This window comes from Oryzias latipes, chromosome 12 (assembly GCF_002234675.1).
Source record: "Oryzias latipes chromosome 12, ASM223467v1".
Lineage (NCBI taxonomy): Eukaryota > Metazoa > Chordata > Actinopteri > Beloniformes > Adrianichthyidae > Oryzias > Oryzias latipes.
Window position 1 is genome coordinate 23,241,591 of NC_019870.2, and position 21,562 is coordinate 23,263,152.

At 37.7% G+C, this 21,562-nt stretch overlaps 1 protein-coding gene across 8 annotated transcripts in view; it reads left to right on the forward strand.

The window, feature by feature from the left end:
- The window catches only part of vav2 (vav guanine nucleotide exchange factor 2), a 254,659-nt gene that overhangs the window by 192,467 nt on the left and 40,630 nt on the right, over window positions 1-21,562 (forward strand). For all 8 annotated transcript variants that reach the window (XM_011481992.3, XM_020707823.2, XM_011481994.3 and 5 more), the window contains exon 4: window positions 7,649-7,717. In XM_011481992.3, coding sequence (XP_011480294.1) covers window positions 7,649-7,717 — 69 coding nt within the window. The remainder of the gene's footprint in view (window positions 1-7,648; window positions 7,718-21,562) is intronic.

The window sequence follows — 21,562 nt, forward strand, 5'->3', positions numbered from 1 at the left end:
TTTAATTTGACTGTTTTCCGTTTTAGAGTTGAATGAAATGTCATTTCCTAAACGATGTAGCTTAAGTTTGTCTTTTCCTTTTTCTCATCCCCTGACTTGACCTTGTGTTTGCCCCTGTTCTTTCACGATATAAGCATGTGTTGTCCTGTTATTCAGGCCTCTCCTCTTTCCTGCTGCTTATCTTTGCTGTTCTTAGCAAACCTCCACTGTCGCCCTCAACCTCTCCTTTGTGTCTTGTGTGAAATGTTGACCTCAAGTCACCACTGAGACAGGCAACAAATGAGAAGCACTTCTACAGATGTTCTGGGATAATGACTCGGCTGTTTTATTTTCAGATTCTCTCGTATTAATTGTTAAGCATGCTTAGGTGAAAATAAAGCACAGATGGTCCAACAGCTTCCCTTCCCAGTAATGTCTTGAAAGCTCTTTTTATGCAATAGCTGCTAGTTTCGAGCCACATGTTGATCCCTTTTGAAATGCATTGCAATGGAAATGTTATCTTAAAAAGGTTGGATTTCCCTCACTTGCTCTTGAATCCCTGATATTTGTTTAAAAAAGTAAATTGCTAGAACACAAGACTGGGTTCCTTAACCATGGGCCCTAAATACATTTTCCATGCATGGTTGGTATACTTTTTTACTTTGACAAATTTGATCCTAATCAATGTGATCCATTATCGAGAAAAACCACGCATGCCCAAGGAGACAGACAGGTCCCTGCTGGGATTAGAACCAGGGCCTTCCCGTAGCGAAGCAAAAGGGCTAACCACTACACCAACCGGAAGTAATCTAATTCAGATAAAGTTTGTCAAAAAAATTTACAAGTATTTTTGTTTAAACCAGGGGTGTCAAACTTATTTTCACCGAGGGCCACATCAGCATAGTGACTGTCCTCATAGGGCCAGATATAACTTATACATGTAACTAAATGTAACGAAAAATAAATGTAACTACTCCTTAATGTTAAATAACTCATTATTTATTTATTATAACTTTTTTAAGTGACAATTACAGTTGCATAGAAAACATATGTTTGCTTGTTTCTCTAGCATAAATCCTTTTTGATATTTGATTCTGTCAGGTTAGGTTATATTGACAGTGTTTAAGCCCAATCATATATTTCAAGTCCGATTCCCCTTAGATATGAATAAATACACACCAAATCTTTATTTTATTTAAAGAAATTAAAAACTTTTATGCTCTCGTGGGCCACATAAAATAACATGGAGGGCCACATTTGGCCCCAGGCCTTGAGTTTTACACATGTGGTTTAAACAGTAGATTATCTCATAGACTTTTTTAACATAGATTGGGATATTTTATTTATATTTAAATAATGTAAACATTGACAATTATTTACAGCTAATGAAACCCATCGTCTTCATCCTACCTCATCATGCTGTTTAATACTACCTTTGAGGGAGTAACATCACTGCTCTCCCTGTGTTTATGCGTGCCCTATCATGGACTAATTTTACTCATAACATTATTAATGGAACCTAAACCTGCAAAGAAAAAAAGAACACTCATTTATCACTCTCCTACACTTTCCTTCCCCAGGCAGACCAGCTTTATAGACAAGCATGGTGCAATAAGTGGCAAAGTGCACTCACTAGCAGGAGTTCCAGCAATTTATCGACCACTGCAGAGAGGAAGCGGTGTCCTGGGACGGAAAGTGGCTTCCAGTGCTGAGCATTTGAACCTTTCACGGCTACTGTTGTTCTGCTGTTTGACAATAGTTGATCAATGGGACCTGCCTGCTGCCACTTTGTAGAGCACACAATGTGCCAACAAGTCCCTTCCCACCCCAGCCTGTCTGTAGAGTGTGGACACGATCTGAAACAGGATGAAGCTTGTTACAGTAATGCAGAAAATCTAGAAAGCAGAGGTAGGAATGAATAAGTAAAAAGCTGAATGAAGGAAAAAAGCATTTAGTTTATTTTAACTTCAAAATTTTTTTTGCTTGGACTATGTTGCATCATGTCCTTTATGCTGCAGCTATCATCCAACCCCCTCCATGCAGTCTTTCCAATTCATTTATTGCCTCAAGGATCAGTCAATGGAAATTCATTAGAAATTGGTTTGGAATCTCTAATAATATATTTGTTCTTACCTTTGCCTCGCAGAAGTGCTTTATTGTGTTTCTAATTTAAATCCTGATATAAACTGGGATTCTTTCTTCAAAATGAAGGGTTAGGGTTGATCCACTTGTAACAATTTGGTTTTAGGAAGATCCTTCAGATCTGGGAATATCAGCCTTTGGGGAGCCACAGTGAAAGTGTTAGATTGCTTTATAGTAGAGTAAATGGATCATTATTTGATTGTGTAATGAGTCAACAAGCTGTGACTTTTAACCAGGCTCCAGTTACTTTATTTACCATATCTACTTCCAACAGGAAGTTTACGTGTGACCCTTAGTAACCTCCTAAAGTCTTAGTCACATTCACTCGTACAGGAGGTTGACCCGTACTGGTGCTATGGGCTTTTGGGTTGTCCGGGCCCATGGAGGGTCGTAGACAGGTGCAGTTACATCTTGTGGGGGGTGCCGGTGTGTCTTGCAGTTCCCATGAGGGTCATATGACCACCTCACTTCATGAAAACGGAATGTATGATTGTCCTGCGTGTATCAGGACAATCAGTGTATCATGAAGTATTTGTAAGTATAATGTAAGTTCCATACGCTTATGATGTATGGGTGATGCTGTTGTTTGGTGTCCTTTTATCGCACTCTAGAGCAGTGTTTTTCAACCTTTTTTGAGCCACGGCACACTTTAACCTTGACAAAAATCCCGCGGCACACCAGCATCCCAAAAAAAAAAAAAAAAAGCAGAAACTCATAGTCTGTTTTGATCTACAGCCCCCCCCCCCCGGCAATCTGACGTGCATTTTTGTGATAATTGTGGCAGAAAAAGCAGGAAGTTGCAGATGTTTTTCTAAAAGATGTAATAAAAGTTAAGTTACATACAAACTGTATGTCGTTGTGTTTTCAAGACGCTGTCCCTTTAAGCCAATGCATCATGGGAGATGTAGTGTGAAAACTGCGAGAAAACGGCAGAAAGACTCGCGTCTCTGAGCTTCATGGTTTTGTTCACTTGTTCCACGGTCTGATACCGGATTCTGTGGAAAGTTACACCGCTAAAGACGAGCTTTAGCTGGTGTTTTTGTCGGAACTGACTGAGTTATGAGCTAAATTGGAACAAGGAAGTGGAGACTTTAACCACTTCTGATTGGTCAGACTGATGACATGTGATTAAGCCTTCAAGAATGATTGGTGGAGTCGTGGAGACAGTAAAAGCTGCGGGACTTTTCCTTACACAGTTATAGCTGCAGCTATTTCGCGTTACCGTCATTCTTATCAAAATGTCTTTAATAGAATCAAATAAACACAACGAAAAAAGTATTTTATGATCGTTTATATTCCTAACTACTCAGTGTTTTATCAGGACCTGTTTGGATGAACAAAGAGCTGATTTCCTGGAGATGGTAATTGCTTTTAGATCAGTTAATGAGGGCAATTTTCCACGGCACACTTGACCATCTCCCACGGCACACTAGTGTGCCGCGGCACACTGGTTGAAAAACACTGCTCTAGAGGTTAGTAAGGTGCGAGTACTGACCCTTAGTACATAAATGTTGTATATAAGTGCCTGCAGGACGCCCATAGGATGCCCACATAAATTGTGATAGTGCCCCTTTAACTGTGATTGTGCCCCAGTAAACTCTGGGCCCTATAGAGGTTTGCCCATATTTTCCCGCAGGCAGCCCATATAAACCCATAAGGGTAGTTGTAACGAAGGTTTAACATGGTTTGTGCTAAACAAATTATGTTGTTTCCCATTTCCTGCACAGTCTGATGTGAACAATATGAATGAAGCAGCGGATTATACAGAACGACTCATCAGCTGTGCTCTGATGAAATTATGAGAGTAGTTTAATGACACCTTGTTGCCCCATTTAAGGGAAATAAAGCAACAACACTGGACCCTGCTTGGCTTTGCAAAACAACACAGACATGATGGATATGTGCCTGCTGTTTCACAAACTACTGCGTAATTAGATTTTGCCCTGCGGGACCCCATTTAAAACTTAAAATATAACACACACTTCATTGGAGGGGGTCTATCAGATATTGGCAATTTATTGGACTCTTAAGGGAGAGATTTCATAACTGTGAGAGAGGTTTGCATAAATCAGTGTGAGTCAGGGTTTTGTAAGTAATCCTTTGAAAAGGAAGGAGTGAAGCAGCAGAATACTAGTGTGTGGCTGTATGCTGACCTTTCACTGTGTTGCTGAGCATCCATTAACCTGAAGGCTGACACTTGCAGTTTGACCTATACCTTACTTTCGACCATGCTGCTGGAGATCACACAGCTTTACACAAAAGGCACCACTAAATGTATGTCCAAAGCACGATAGCAGTGTGGTTTTTTGCCGCTCGCCTAACGACAGCCAGCCACTTCAGTGGCCTGTCTGGAAGGCTGCACTGCAAAGAAGAAAGATATTTGATCACATCTTGGGATTACTCACAATCAAAGGCTTTCAAAGCTGAGCGCTGACAAGAGACTGAAGTACTTTAAAGGGAGTTCTGAAAGGCTCATGTGTGACACTAAACTGTCTGCGTCGCCTGCTACAAGACAAAAAGTCAAAGCTAAAAGACACAGACAGATGGTTGTTACTTTTTTTTCTTCTCACCATTTTGCTGTTACGCTCTCTGCACTACACTCTGAAATATTTATTTGCCCTCCAATACATTTTATTAATTAAGAAATGTTGTAATAAAAAAGCCTCCGCAACATTAAAAACAACATAAAAAATGGGGGGAGTTGCTTGGGCTAGAATCTTGTACTGCAAACTATCAAACATAAAAAAAAATATCTTCTACACAAAAATACATTCATAGATCTTCTTTATATCTATTTTGAAAGCATTCCTAGTGGTTTTTAAACTATGAATATTCCAATTTTAGCCTGTATCAAAAAACCTGTATTGTTTTCTACTACATAGTTTTTGCAGAGCGGAAGTAGTTTATTAGAAAATTTACCTCTCACTTGTGGACGGGAACAATGCCGCAGATTAAGCCTGCCCCTAATTTCCGTCATCTATCTGTTTACATGCTGTCCTGCTAGTTTACAGCCCCTCACACCTCAAAACATGGATTTATTCGTCTATAAGGGGATGCATCACAATGGAGCGGAGCCGAGAGCATGTGGCCCTTCCAGAGTATTTTCTGTCACAAATACGATCTATTTCAGACAGCGGGTGAAAACATTTTCAGATATTTTTTTTCCTGTGCTCTTGATCCATAACAATTTGAATGAAGAAATACTCAGTCTTTACATTATGTTCTCCATCATCAGAAAAATGGCACAAGTTAAAATCACCAAGAACGTGTCAAAAACATTTTCTTCAGAGTGGGTCTTCGTTTTTTATTGTGGCCTTTAAAATACATAGTATGTGGCTTGACACGTACATAGTATGTGTCAAGCCACTGTCATCTACACTTTATTAGCTGTTGCTGAGGTGATGGTGAACCGAAAGCATCATGCTCTGATTTTTATCTTGTTTTTAACAATGCAAAACACTTTGTGAGTCACTCTCTAAAAAAGTGCTATAGAAATAAAGATTTACTTTCTTACTTATTAATTGCTGACATAAATCAGCTAGTTAGTGGAGACCATTTGCCCACTCTAAGCAACTTGAATAATATACAAAAAACCTGTTGCTGCTTGTGATATTTAGAATATCCGATCTGCCCCCCCCCCCATCCCCACCCACCAAAAATACAACAGTTATCATCATCTGCTGGTATCTAATCTTCATTTTCATCAACCATCCCCAAGAGACATAATAGATGTTTTCCTTTTGTAGCCGTCCCTAATGTTTACCTTTGTGATGAACTATCACCATTGAATGTATATGAAAACTGGACTGAGTGACTCTTCCACCTTTGCCTTCCAGATAGAAAGTACCGGCTGGCCACCAAGAGGCCAAAATCCCATAGACTTCTATTGAGAAATAAACAGCTATTACACAGTAATTGATTTCACCAGAATAGCCATTTTTGCTCCTCTGCCTTTTTTAAACATGTTCTTGCTAATCATACAGTTTTTATATGAGATTTTGTTCTTTATAAAGTCATTCTAGTTATAAACTGACCAATCAGATGCCTCAATAGAAGTATGTGGTGCCCGCTGGCCCTCAACGTCCACCGTTCAAAACTTCCAACAGGCTTGATTCCATTTGGTGAGAATGGTTTCCATATAAATGAATTAGACTAACCAATCACTGCTTACTGGCGAGTTGTGGTTCAAACATGACAACGTCTGTATTGCGAAAAAATGCTGACTGAATTGGCCTCACTTGGTTGGAGCCTGAAATATACCATTTTACATAGGTGACGTCATACTCACTCGGTCCAGTTCTCTCATACAGTCAATGACTACCACCCTTTTTCTTGTGTGTATCCATTTTCTGCCCCACCCTGTCTTGGATCTGGATGGGTCAGAGTTAAAGAGATATTTATGAAGAGTGATCCCACCATTACATATTGGATCGACTTGCTCTTTGTGTGTGCTTGTGATGCTGTGATACGGGTTTATTTTACAGCAAATATATCCCAAGAGGTATTTCCTGTTAGTATTTATTGATGTCAGTATCAAATGGATCAGAGATGCAGATCTATAAAAAGCTGTTTTTGCTCATCATCATGGCAGGGTCTGTGCTCATTTAGAATACATGACCTGTTCAAGTGTTCTATCAACTAAGAAACTATTGTATTCTTAAAACATACTACGTGTTAAACGGCAGAAATTATTTACCTCTCAAAATCATTTATATTTTACTTGGTATACAGAAAAGAAAAAGTGAAATTTGTGACAATTAGCTGCATAGAAAATATTAAAGTACTTTACACAGTCTGCAATTTAAGGCCTAAATGCTGTTTTTGAAAAACTGCTTTGAGAAAATAATATCTGTAAAAGCATTGGAGATAGATTCAATCAATTTGACGAACTATTTGATTCATCATCCTTTTTTTCTGCATCCCTGCTTCCCAGGAGTGGTATTTGTCGGTGCAGCATGGGAAGGAATAAAACTTTCAAGAGGCGGATCAGTGTGAATCACTTTGATTGATTAGCTGACATAAAATCAGTTATTTGTGTTGTTGCTGTTTTCTGTTTGTCTTACACCTGCACTCTTTGTTTCCTGTGAGCAGTCAAGGTTATATTCTGTCAAAAAAAAAATTACACCTGTAATCTTTGTCATTTCTTATATTTGTCTTTGCTCAAGATTGGCCTGAAAAGTTAACGTGAGCCCTGATGGGCTTTGTGCGACATCTGTCCATCCATCTGAAGGAGTGCTGTCATACTTTCTGAATTGCTGTGAAAACTTGTTGTGGAAGCGGAGGCTCCTTATCTGCCAGCAGCAGAGTTTTGATGTGTTTCATCTGTGTTGTTTATGACTGATGGGGTCCCTCTGTTGAGCAGATCCTGGTGTTTTGCTGTTGAAGTGATAAAGCGAAGAGTGACAACCTGACAGATGGAACAAGTTTCCAACCCTCTATCCTTCCACCTAGGACAATGCAGTGTGTGTAGTGATGAAGCACTTTGTAAGATGGTCCCTGACTGTGTGTGTGCTTTCTGTGTTTGCAGGCCTTTCCCGTCTGAGGACACAGCTCTGAATGAGGATGATGTGTACCGGAGCCTGGAGGAGCTGGCAGAGTAAGTGTGCAATCTACCAAAAAAAAAAGAATTCAGCCCCACTGGGATTTTTATTTCCAAGGAAAACAATGAATTATTTTCCTTCAGGCTTTCCTTGACCTCATGTAACCTTTGCCTTTTCTACACTTTAAGGTCCACTTAAGAGTTTTAATTTTTTTTTCAATAAATTATTGTGCACCTTATAATCTGGAGTGCCGTATATGCGGATTAAATCTGGTTGTGCTTGCTGATGCATGTCTATGTATGTCTTACTGATGTAGTGATTTTGAGAGGTACACGGAGCTTTGCCAAAATGTTTGGTTGTGTATTATTTAATCATTTTTCTACTTATTATTATTTTTTTAATATACTACCTGTTTGTATTATTATTACATTCATAATACTTAAGATTATGATTTCGTCATTTCTACTGTCTTTTTTAAAATCTATTCATTTATTTTAATTTTTGATTACTACTATTATCTTTTATTTATTTTATTTTATTTAACTTTTTTATTATTATCACTAATTTGCAAATTCTGATGTTGTTTCTTACTCGGCATTACCGGCACCACCTGTAGGGGGTGCTGTTGCTGTGGTGCTCGTTCTCATTTGGCCGGCTGGGGTCCCGCTCTGTGGTCTAATAGCCATAGAGTGGGCCCTGAGCTGCTGTGTGGCAATGACCTCCAGTTGTCGAGCTGGCCCTTGGAATAAATGGATCCCCATGATATCGTTTCTGCACAGCAGTACAGAGCCAGACTGTTTCTTTAACCCTTGTGCTATCCTAGGCACTTTAACATTTGGAGTTGGGTCATCTAGACCCACTAGACAGTGCGCTGAACCTTTTTTCTTCAATGATTTGTGAACCTCACTGGTGTCCATTGATTACATGAAATCTTTCCACCTTTATCCACCTTTGTCATGGTAGGGGGAACACGTCAATGTAAGGGTGGGGTCATCTAAGATAGCACAAGGGTTAAGCTGCAGTTCTTACATTGTTGTTCAGGGTCATATTGGGGAACTGGGTGGGTGGAGGGAGGAAGCTGGTGAGGGAGTGGTGCCAACTGTGTGTGATTGTCTTCTGTTTTCTGTTTTAATTAATTTTCATATTTTATGACTATTTTATTTGCGTTTATGTAAAGCGCTTTGTGCTGTCAACTGGTATGAAAGGCGCGATACAAATACATAAAGTTTGACTTTGAGTTTATTGTGAATAAGCTAACGCAACTAACATTTAGCGGCGTCTGACTGTGCTTTTTTTACGTGTTACTAACGAGATTGGGAGTTACCTTAGTCACAGTGATGTTTGGTTTAGTGGAATTCAGTCTGTTTTTTTCTACGTGTTGAAAACAAGGTTGGGAGTTACTTTTAATAAATTTTGTTCCAGTTACAGTTAGTAAATTCTGACCAACTGGCAGACTTATCTCTGACTTTTTTGTCTTGCTAAATGCACCTCACAGTTTTTATATGAGATAAATTCAAAAATAGACCATTCATAGACTATTTACCTTATAATCCGATGCACCCTATATAGTGTGGAAATTATGGTAACCCTTATCTTCAAGCATGTTTTTTAGACATTTATTAAGCCAAAACCTTTTGGAAAATGGGTATTTTTTTTTTATATAGCTCACTTGTTTTAAAGCATCTGTAAATACTTGTTTTCATTTTACTTCTCGTTTCTGGATGAATTTTTCACATGAGCTACATTTATAAACCCAGGTGCTGAATTTGTAATGTTAAACTGTTAACAAGTGAACTGTGATTGCCACCTCTTCCAATATCTGTTAATTGCTTAATTTCATAAGCACGAAGCCCTATGTCAGTGCTCGTTACCATGGTGACACCAGCTCTGCTCTGAAGTTAGGCTTTCTTGTCTCAGTGGCTGCATGCCGGCTTTGGTGGACCATAGGTGGATTTTTTTTTTCTGTGTGAAAAAGAGAGTTGCAGGATCTTGGGGCAGCTCCAGTAGTGACAGCAGCTGCTCTGCTCAGATTAATGGAGAGTGATTAGTTAGCGTCTCTGAAATGGGTGTCATACATCATGGGAAGATAGGAAGGAGAAAAGCGATGGGTAGAAAGAGGGACATGAAGGCTGTAGATATATTCCCACTGAATACATGATTGGAATATTCTTCAGTTGGAGATGCTGCCAAGCAGGCTAATACTAGATTAGAATCCATGTATGCAGCTTTGCACTCTTTGGATGAGGGCCAATACATTCATGACGCAGAGTTGAGTCCTGAGGTTAGGTTTTTCTAGAAATAAAAATGTATGTAAATAAAAGTACGTAGCTATTAAAAGTCTTCTATTAGTGTCTAAATATTTTCATTGTTTAGGTAACTCATTTGTAGACACCATCAAATTATTTTAATCACAGATTTCAAGAGAAAATAAAAAATCCATCACAAACAATTAAGTGAAGCCAGACTGACTTGGAAAAGTTAACATTATAAAATGTTATAAAATTACATTAAGTTAGGGATTTAATAAAACATTATAAAATCCATTTTTTCAGTATAACCTTAGCCTTTTTAAAAATGCATGGAGGCTAGTGGGATAGTAGGGTTGGACATTTGCACCTGGTAGAAATAGTGACAAGCCCATTTGGTCCAGCTTTTGGAAGGAGACTGATGGAGCAATCTATCAAGGTCAAAGGCCTTGTAAAGCACAATTTTAAGGTCAGAGAATTATGTCCATAAAAATCTATCCCAGTTAGAGTCAAGTATAAAAGGATTTTCCAAACAGGGTGTAATTATTTTAAATTATTTTTTTCTATTTTATAAAGGTGAAAGTGGACTACCTTTATTGTGTAAAAAGTCCTTAGTCCAATTTCTCACTGACATCATTGCAGTAGGAGACACAAAGTCTAAATTCATCCTTCAGAAAAAAAGGACGGTGATTTGTTTTCATACAATTGTTGCCATCCATCCATCCATCCATCCATCCATCCATCCATCCATCCATCCATCCATCCATCCATCCATTCATCCATCAATCCATCCATCTTTTTCCACTTATCCGGGACCGGGTTGCGGGGGCAGAAGTCTAAGCAAAGAGGTGGGAAACCTGGTCCACTCAGACTCAAGTTAAAGACATCCCCGATGGAGGGCTCAGGCTTTCCCAGCAGACCCTCACAGAACTTTTGGTCTCCCAGGTCTTTCCGGCCTCTTTCCCCGCTGGCGAATCCAACTCACCACCAGGTAGTTATTGGTGGACAGCCCTGTCCCTCTCTTTACCTGAGTGTCCAAGAAACAAGGCTGAGGGTCGCCTGAAACAACTACAAAGTCGATCATCGATTTTACTGCCTAAGGTGTCCTGATGCCACATGTATTGATGGACACCCTCGTGCTCGAACATGGTGTTGGTTATGGACAAACTATGACGAGCACAGATGTCCAACAACAAAACACCACTCTGTTTCAGATTAGGGAGGCCATTCCTACCAATCACGCCCCTCGAGGTCCCACTGTCGTTGCCCACGTGGGCATTGAAGTCCCCCCAGGAAGACAATGGAGTCCCCCGTTGGGGGAACAGCAGTTTTATGTTTTAAGGTCCAGTACCCCTTTGAGAAACACCAAGAAGACAGGGTACTCTAAACTCATGTTAGCAAGCTCGTAAGCCGAAACCACAGTCAGAGACCTGTCCCCCACCCGAAGGCAGAGGGACATGACCCTCTCGTCCACCGGGGTGAATTCCAACACTTGGCGCTGGATTCTTCACCCACTAATAGTGAACGTGAGCTGGGTTTAGGCTGTCGTGAGACAGGTTAGTTTTACCCTACTAATGATCTCTTGTTGCAACGGTAATCCTCAACTCCTCTCGTCTCTCGAGGAGAGAGGTTGGACTAGGGTTTGGGCTCGCAAGCGAGCACCTGGTGACTGGAGCTCTTCCCACAGGCCCCAGTTGGGCCCAGCCCAAAGAAATGATGTGGCCTCACTCTCCCATGAACCCACAGCTTGTAGAAGAACTCAAAAGGGGCTGGTGCAATGTGGTTTGGGTGGCAGTCGAAGGCAGGTGCCTCGGAGACTCAAACTCTGGACATGGAACTTGGCCTTTGGGAGTCCATAAGTCCCTAACTATAAACTTAATAACCCCAATCACAATTGCTTCTTTCCAACTGTGATGAAATGGCTCAGAAAAAAATATAAAATAATATATACGTTTATAAGTCTTACTGCTTTTTTTAAATGCATTTCTGGTGGTTGCATTTGAGGAGATATAAAGGAACAAAAGTAGCAGAATTTTTGTTTAGGAAAATATTAAGAAGTCTGAGCTGCTGGTTCATTGAATTTGTTAAATGATGTAGTAACGGTCAGGAGTTTTTCCCATCTTAACCTTGTGTTTTCAGTCATTTCAGGGATGGACAGGCATTAGTTGTGTGTCCACTGACAGGTGAAGCGAGCGTTTCTCATCCACCTTTCATGGCTTTTCTTAGTGGGTTGGAGTTTAGACAGTTAATGAGCTTGTTAAAATAAGCAAAGTTGGCAAATTTAGGTGTAAATAAAAAAAAAGGTAACATTTTAATGGGGACATGTCTGTAAACAGCCCACAGTAGCTGAAGTTTTGATTCAGTCTGCTGTTGTCAGCATTTATTAAAGATTGTCCAAGGATCAGTGGTCGTGAGAGGCTGACAGAAAAGCACAATGAAGACTTTAGTGATGGTTCTGATAAAGTTGTCAAAAGACAGATAATTTTGAGTGCACTTTAGCTAATGTTCATTCCTGTTCTAATATTGATTACTTTTTTTTAAATCCTTTATAATAATTTATAATTTGGAAAAACTTCTTGTTGAAAAAGCATTGTTTTAGGTTTTTTTACATCAATTTTGTCAAAGACAACTGAAGTATTACAAATATGACCTTTTTTCAGAACCCAAACATTCATCAGAGGATATGGCATCAATAGATTTTTGAAAGCAAAGAAAAGTCCAGTTGATGCAGTGAGGGCATGTCTCCATGGAAACAGGTGTCACAAAGCGAGCTGTGAGATAGGTTTGAGAGCATGTGGAGTGAACTTATGTTTGCCATCTTCTGAGCTATTATTTTAGCAACCTTTGACATCTAGACCCTCGTCTTTTCACTGATTGAAATTGACCTTTGGAGCCATGGCAGCATGATCTCTGCACCCAAGAGCTGGGTTCATTTCCTTAAAATGCTCAGTAGCATTGTGACTCTGCAGACGGAGGGATTTTATTAAATTAATCATGCTGTTCTGCAGTATGGCTGCTCTTGACCTTTTTACAAGGAGTGTTTTGTTTCACCAATGGACAGACGCATAATTGATTCATCAGCAGGTCCCTGACTTAATACAGTTGGACACACTCGGCATATAGGTCATGCTTGCACTAACACTACTCTCAAAGGCTCATTAATTAGCCTGAAATATTGATGCATGTGTGATTTATGATGGGTGCATGACTGAAATGCAAGAGCAACAATGATAATCTTCTTGATAGCTATGGCGTTCATGTTTTATGGATGTAAAATCATCCAGTTTCCCAAAGGAAGCAAACAGTACAATAACAGGACATGTGGCCTGTTAAAAACAACAGCATGTAGGAAATAAAACTGCATTATTGTCCCAACAAATATCAGAAAAATCTGCAGTTTGAAAGAGCTTTATTGCCCTTTTATGGCAAATGATAAAAATCTATAGTAATTGGATCATTAAGTTTGTCAGCATGTTAAGAGAATAGACCAGTTTCATGATACTAAATGCTTTAAAATGGTTTTTGACTTGAGGGTTCGAAAACAGATTATCCAGGCAGACCAAATGTTAAAGGACCATTTAAAGACATACAGACAAAGTATTGATCTACCATTTATCTTATTGAGAAGTGTTGAATCTCAGATCTCTGCCTTCTCTTGTGTGCCCAAATAATAAATATCCACGTCTAAGCTAAGCAAAGAATAAGGAACAGAGTTGACCCAGAATGCTGAAATTTGTAAGAATGCTTACAAATTTTAAATGCTTTTCTCATTCAAGTTTCAATAAAATATTGAGTCAAGGGGGATTTGTTTTGAAACTGAGTTTGGTTTTATAGTTAGTGAGCATCAATTCATGACTTTCTTTCACATACAGCACTAATATTTAATTTTACAAAAGAACCCATAGTAATCCGTTAAAGTAACAAACAAACCAAAACCCCTCCCCCATAACCATTCATGTCATATTTGAACCATGCATTTTAAAGACCCCTATCTCATTAGAATGATCTAAACCATTGGTCTTCAACTAAAATGTAAACAGGTCCAGTCGAAAAGAAATGGTTAAGATCTGGCCAAAAGTATGTGAAGACTCTCATTCATCCAGGTTGATTCCATCGCAGTATTTTGTCAATTCTGAATTGACAAAATTGACAAAGCCTTTTGGATAAGAGGTGAAACGTTTTCAACTTTAAAAACCAAGTACAGATGAAAACTTTTAAATCTACTATTGTGGTCCAGCAAAAGAATTATGTCTAAATATTCAGTGCAATATGTTTTTAAGCAGCTATGGATTGGTGGCACATCTTCATGTAATTAATATCTATCTTTCACTTTAAATTCAGTACAATATAAAACTTTTTGACAGTATTTAATGTCACATAACTTAAAACACATGGAACTGTGTAACACACATTAGCTTCTTCCACAAATCAAACACCTCTCTGAAAAAAAGTACATTGGAACAAATGTTTCAAGTTTTTCAGTCTATCAGGGTTGCATTTCAAAACTAAAAAATTCTTGCTTATTTCAACCTTTATGTAGGAAAAATTCCTAAATGTCCCTTTTTTTTAACAAGTTTCCTATGTTCAGAAACATCTTCAGCGGGTTGGGCACTTTATTTGATTGAATCTTCATTCTCTATCAAGTATTTACTGCTGGTTTAAACTTAGACTTTGTCATAAAGATTTGGTCTTTTACGTCAAAGTAGATGCTAGCAACCGGATGCTAACTTCAGCTGTGTCCAACTTTTAAGGTGTGACGGATAAATAAAGCAAAATAAACGACACAACCATCGTAAAACTGTTTTTTTTCTATCCATCATGTCTGCATCTTTATTATTGTGGAATTATACGAAACATTTGAGAGTCAGTCACCACACATGGAAGCATTTGTGTAGCATAATTAAAAATAAAAGTCAAAACCAGAAATGCCTTTTCATTTTCAAAATGAAGCTGCATTTTTTTACTAACTTACTTAAAATGAAAAAGCAATCCGCCAAAATGCTTTTTCATTTTCTTCTTCAACACTGCTTATTCTGTCATTTAGTTAAAGTGATAATCAAAATGATATTTGACATTTTATTTTCAAAAAGTTCTCTGGTAAATGTGTAGCAAAATTATTTTAGAAATGTCTAATCTGACAATTAAAATGGATTAACAGAAATGCTTTTTCATTTTTAAAATGTAACTGCATCAACAGCCAGGCTTGTAGCCTTGTGTTAGCGGTAGAGGAGAGTGCTTTGTGACAGTTTTGCACTCCTGATGATTGTACACAACTTCTCAGGACTACGTAGCAGCGTTTCTGTCGAAACTTCCCCCGGGACTAGCTTTGTCTTCGGACCGGCAGCCGGATCGCTGAAGGCGGAAGTGCTGCTACGCAGATCTGAGAAACTCTAAATCAGGGGTCCCCAAACTTTTTCCAGTGAGGGCCACTTGACGTTTCCATTCTCTGATCAGGGGTCAGTCTGGAACAGAAAAAGTGTGATGATCGCAGAGGTGCCTAAATGTAAACTGAAAGCCACACATAACAAAATATTAATAACCTAATCTGATATCAAATAGTTCTCTCTGGGTTCTTCACCACAAAAATGAGTATATGAGAATCAGCAAATATATAATAAGACTCTGTATGAAATCAGTAAAAAACAAATAACCCTCTTTGGGTTCTTTACATAAAAAGTCAAGAAATATATAGTAACAGTATTTTAGATTTTAGAAAATCAATAATAACCAAATAAATCTCTGTGGGATCTTCACAGAAATAAAGCTTCTGTTGTCCATGAATAATCTTATGTAAATGTTCAACTTCAGTTGTAGAGCAGAATCTCTTAAATGACTCATATAAGAAGTCTATTAAGGTTTTTGTTTCTTTCCTTATTAACCAGTTTTTTAGGTTTTCTGGAGGCTAGCCTAGTAGACACCACTGTTTGCTCTCTCTGATCAACTTCCTACGTTACACACCATGCATTCTGAATCAAGAAGTCAGACCTGAAACTACATCTACAGCAGTCTTCTGAAACCCAAACAAACCGAACCAGTTTCACCTAGGTCATTAACAGCTGAAGGAGTTGACCAGGTTGGGGAGGGTAGCCACTGTCTCCCCGACCCCAGCTGAGAACAAAGGACTCCTAACGACCTGAAACCAATGTAGTCTACAGAAACAATGCTATCCAGCTTTTAGGTCTGACTCCTCTTTTACCAGCTATTTCAGAATTAACAAAGCCTTTTGGGTAAGAGGGGAAACGTCTTTAACTTTAAAAACAAAGTCCAACCTTTAAACATACAGCCTAAAAAAATAATTATACAAAAAAAAAGGTCTCATTGTTCAGGGGGCCGGGTGAAATGGGTGTGTGGGCCAGGTCCGGCCCGCGGCCCGTAGTTATGGGACCCCTGCTCTAAATCATCATATGTTTATGTGTTTCCAGTGGTGTCAAGACAAATTAAAGGCTGATATAATTCCCACATATACACAGTAATCCCCCCGTATTAGCGGGGGTTACGTTCCTCACCCCCCCGCGAATAACGAAAATCCGCGAATAATTGACGCTGTTTTAAAACTCCCAGAGCCTCTGCAGAGTCAGAACCCTTTTCTGCCGTTTGGGTTCATTTCCAGAAGCTGGAGATGATGCAGGGCATTTGGATGGCATCTTAAACGCGTAAACAATACTTTACAGTAAAGTACAGAGTAAATCGTTTATCAAAATTTGCGGAATGAGCGCTGTTCTGCGCCTCACGCTTGTGACGTCGCGTCATCTGGGGCCACCTGCGAATGGGCGGGGCACAAATATTAAACCGCAAATGGGCGGGGGATTACTGTAAAGTACATCCAAGATGCTTATTGCGGCATTGCCCGCACAGAGTTTTAAGCACGCAAACTTTGAGTGAGCAGGCCCTTAATAATAATCATAACAGTAATAAAAAGACATTTAGAAGATACGTGTTGCTCCAAACGGCAAATAGGAAACATTTAGCATGGCGAAATCTACTAGATGATGGGGCTCCAGCTGTCCTCGAACAGCAAAATCAGCGCAGAAAAGCATATTTAGGAGAAAGTCTCCTGCAGCTATGCGCTGATTTTGCAATGAGCATCTTGAATGCAAACATTTGGGAATTACATCAGCCTTCATTTTGTCTGGACACCGCTGGAAACACATAAAAAACACATAGAAAAGCATTTTGAAGTATTGATTTTTCATTTTAATTTTGAGTCATTTGATGCAGTTACATTTTGAAAATGAAAAAGCATTTCTGTTAATCCATTTAACTGTCAGATTAGACATTTCTAATTGAATTTTGCTACACATTTACCGGAGAACTTTTTGAAAATGAAATGTCAAATGCCATTTTCATTATCATTTTAATGAAGTGACGTGAAGTAAGCAGTGTTGAAGAAGAAAATGAAAAAACATTTTGGGAGATTGCTTTTTCATTTTAATTTTGAGTTAAAAATGCAGCTTAATTTGGAAAATGAAAAAGGTTTAAACTTTTATTTTTGATTATGCTACACAAATGCTTCCATAGCCACATACTATGCAGAGTGACTTGGTACTTGGAAACAACTGTTTCCATAAATCTATACGTTGAGGGAGACTCCTGGTTTTGTCTGTAAACATTAGCTTTATGTTTCTTTGAAGTTGAAGCTCTTCTTCAGTTTCCTCACTGGCTTTTTTTCTCCCCAAGGAAACTTTCCAAACACGTCTTTTTGTTTGGCTTTTGTTAACTTTAAACTTTGGGCTAATGACTTTGCTAGCGCTCCGATCGAGCAGCCGCTTTATGTCATGCGACGGGGCAATAAAGGCAGATGTGGTGAAAAGAATCTGGTAGTTTTCCAAAATAATCTTCATTCTAAATCAGAAAATAAAAAGGGTAAAGAATCAGACTTAGCGTATGCATTTTTTTCCACTATCTTGGGAGCCAAATAGCCCTCGAACCTGTACTGGTTGGGGACCCCCTGATTTATTGGTAACAGGCAACATGTCGAAAAGCGGCGAGTTGGGCACACCAAAAATGTCAAAAAGTGGCGCGGAGCAGCCCCCAAAAATACGTCTACATATTAGAAGTTGGGAGTGAGAATGTTTTGGTCGCAACCTCAAGAAGAAGTGCACCATTTAAAATAGAGGCAGCCATTGTATCAGTATTCTGTCAAGTTCAGATCTGGGTCTGGACCGCGGTCAATCATAATTCCACTAGGGGCAGTTGACGGGCTTTTCCTGCTCGTTTCAAAATTAGTTTCTTGGTTTGCCAAAGGCTATATATACATATATATATATATATATATATATATATATATATATATATATATATATATATATATATATATATATATATATATATATATATATGTATATGTATATGTATATATATATATATATATATATATATATATATATATACACATATATATATATATATATATGTACATATATACATATCTATCTATCTATCTATATATATATATATATATATATATATATATATATATATATATATATATATACACATATATATATATATATATATGTACATATATACATATCTATCTATCTATCTATATATATATATATATATATATATACATACATATATACATATTTACACATATATATATATATATATATATATATATATATATATATGTATTCTGTCAAGTTCAGATCTGGGTCTGGACCGCGGTCAATCATAATTCCACTAGGGGCAGTTGACGGGCTTTTCCTGCTCGTTTCAAAATTAGTTTCTTGGTTTGCCAAAGGCTATATATACATATATATATATATATATATATATATATATATATATATATATATATATATATATATATATATATATATATATATATATATATATATATATATATATATGTATATATATATATATATATATATATATATACATATATATATATATATATATGTACATATATACATATCTATCTATCTATCTATATATATATATATATATATATACATACATATATACATATATACACATATATATATATATATATATATATATATATATATATATATATATATATATATATATATATATATATATATATATATATATATATATATATATATATATATATATATATATAGCCCCCGCTCCCCCCCCCGGTGGCAGAGACTCTCTGGCGATGCAGCACTAGACGTTTTTTCGCCTCGACTTTGATGTCTGACCATGAAATGAATATTCATTTGTGGGCGTTTCACGGACTATTTATGGGCAACTATGGCCGTGTCATGAAGCCGCAAAAGCTGCTCTGCATTTAGAATTGGTTGTGATTTATTAAGGGAAAGATGCGTAGGATGTGCGTGCGCACGGTTTTATAAATCCGAATATTTCTGTGCGTACGCACGTCCTATGTTTCATCCTTACGCCACTTCTGACGCAAATCCTACGCAAAGTTTTATAAATGAGGCCCCTGGATCCTGCATGAATGTGAGTGAGGACTCTTGGTTGGATTGAGTCTTATTGAAAGGTTAAGTGGGGGCCACACTACATGCATGATGATTTTCATCTTCACTATATAATGTCCAACTAAATCTTGTCAAGTGAAGTGGTGTGAGGCTGTAAGCGCTCCCTGAGAGCTTACCAGGAAATTCTTGCTGGAGATCCATAGAATGCATATTCCAAGCCAAGACCAAGAATAATTGTGAAGTACATTATGGTTTGCAATATGCCAAGCCATATCTCTGTCTTTATCTAATTGAGGTCTCGCAGGTTAATGCGGTAAACTTAGTTTGGACTTCATCCTTCCTCCTGGCCTTCTTTACGTTGAGTTTTCACCTCACCTAGCTCTAAGTCCTCCTCATCTGGAATGACTCCATCCCGGAGTTGACAAAGCATGTAATAGGAGGAATTGGTCACAGTTGCCAGGGGACTTTTTCTCTTGCGAAAGGCAAACATAAATTTCCATTCTGAAGCAGGAACTGTCACAAGCTCTTTGTGTCACTCTCCTGCAGTTTATTTAGCTGAATTATTCTTGTGGGTAGGTTAGTCAAAACCATGTAAAATAGGAATCATAAAAATGTATCAGTCATTATTTAGTTTTTTTTCTCTCTCTCTTTTATTTCATTGAAGCAAAATTTGTTGTCAGTTGTTAAAAACAACAAAAAAACCCACCTGGTTGCTGAGAGCTTGGAGCAGCGTATTTTCTACGTCACAATTGATCTCCTTTTGAAAACTATTTTTTCGTCGGCTCTTGATTCACAATGCTTCTAATAAAGAAATACTCGGAAATGCAATTATGAGCTGATATATATATATATAATATGTCTTCCATCATCAGAAAAATGCCACAAGAATATTTTAAAAACAACAAAAACACAATTTTCATCAGAGTGGGTCTTTTAAGTAGAAGTTTTTTTTTGAAAGAAAAGCAAATTATCATTGGACTCCATTGTCTTTGCGTTTAACTAATCCGGAATCTGTGAAACTACAGAACGGTTAAAGTGTCAGCTTATTAATGTAGTTCTTGTCTGTGTGTAATGTGTTACTCCATTGCAGTGGACATCAAGTGTGCTTTGAGGAGCAGCTCATTACCTTCCTTTTACCACTACTACCTGCCAAAATATCTAAAAAATGCCCGCCAGGCAAACATAAAAGCTTTTTTGTGTCTCATTTGTAACAGGAGAGATCAGATATCTAACAGATTATGTGAACACCATTGGATCACTGACAAAATGCAGCAAAAGTATTTGAAACGCAGTATTGTAAGACAAAGTTTCAGGAAGGAACCCTAGGCCGCAATGTTCATCAACCTCTTTGGTCACTTAAGTGAACAAAAGAGGAAAAAAGTGAAAGGAGAGCAGACTGTAATGCTTGTTTTAAAAAAAAGGTGGTGTTATCCTGGGCGTGAAAGAGCAGATCTGCAGCCCTGTTATGTTGCTGAGGCAGCAATATTCCAGCCGGGGAGTCCAGGGGATAAACAGGTTTATAAAGACGGCTGTTTCTGTGCCGGGAAAGCGTGTGGAGACAAGTCTGCTGATTCTAACAACAAAAATATGGCAACCACACCATAAACAACACTGCTTTTTTTGTATGTAATATACTGTGATAGTAGTCTGAAGTGACTGACTGCTGCTGAAGATTACTGACACCTCCATCATGACATAGAGAACAAGCAAATAAGCAAATTCTTCATTTAATGAAAAACCTACTTCCCAATTAAATTAAAGATTTGTTTTTTAATTAATAATATCAATTGCAGTCAGACTCTTTAAAACACTTAATAACTGACCAGGAACTATTTCAAGATTCTTTGTCTCTTTGCCCTTTTTAATGTAACTAATTCTAATGGTGGCTTTCAAACTTATTTTATTCCAATTTCTATTTAGTGAATTTTTTAGCTTCTTTTTCTGCACATTTATTGTCTGTAGTTTGTATTTCTTGCAATTTCTGTGCTTTTAGTTTTGTGTGTGTTTGATACAGTGATAGGATTTCTTGTGGAAAACCTAAATCTGCATATACAGAATAATTAAATTGATTGAACCTGTTAGGTTGTTGTTCCTTTAAATAAGTGAATCTCTAAAAGTTTACCGGTAAATACTTTTTTGAACTATTTTTCAGACTTTTCTTATTTCGACTGGAAAAAATATTCTTGAACTTTTTCTGTGTTTAAAAAGAGAAATAAAATTAAAGAATTAATTATTTCAA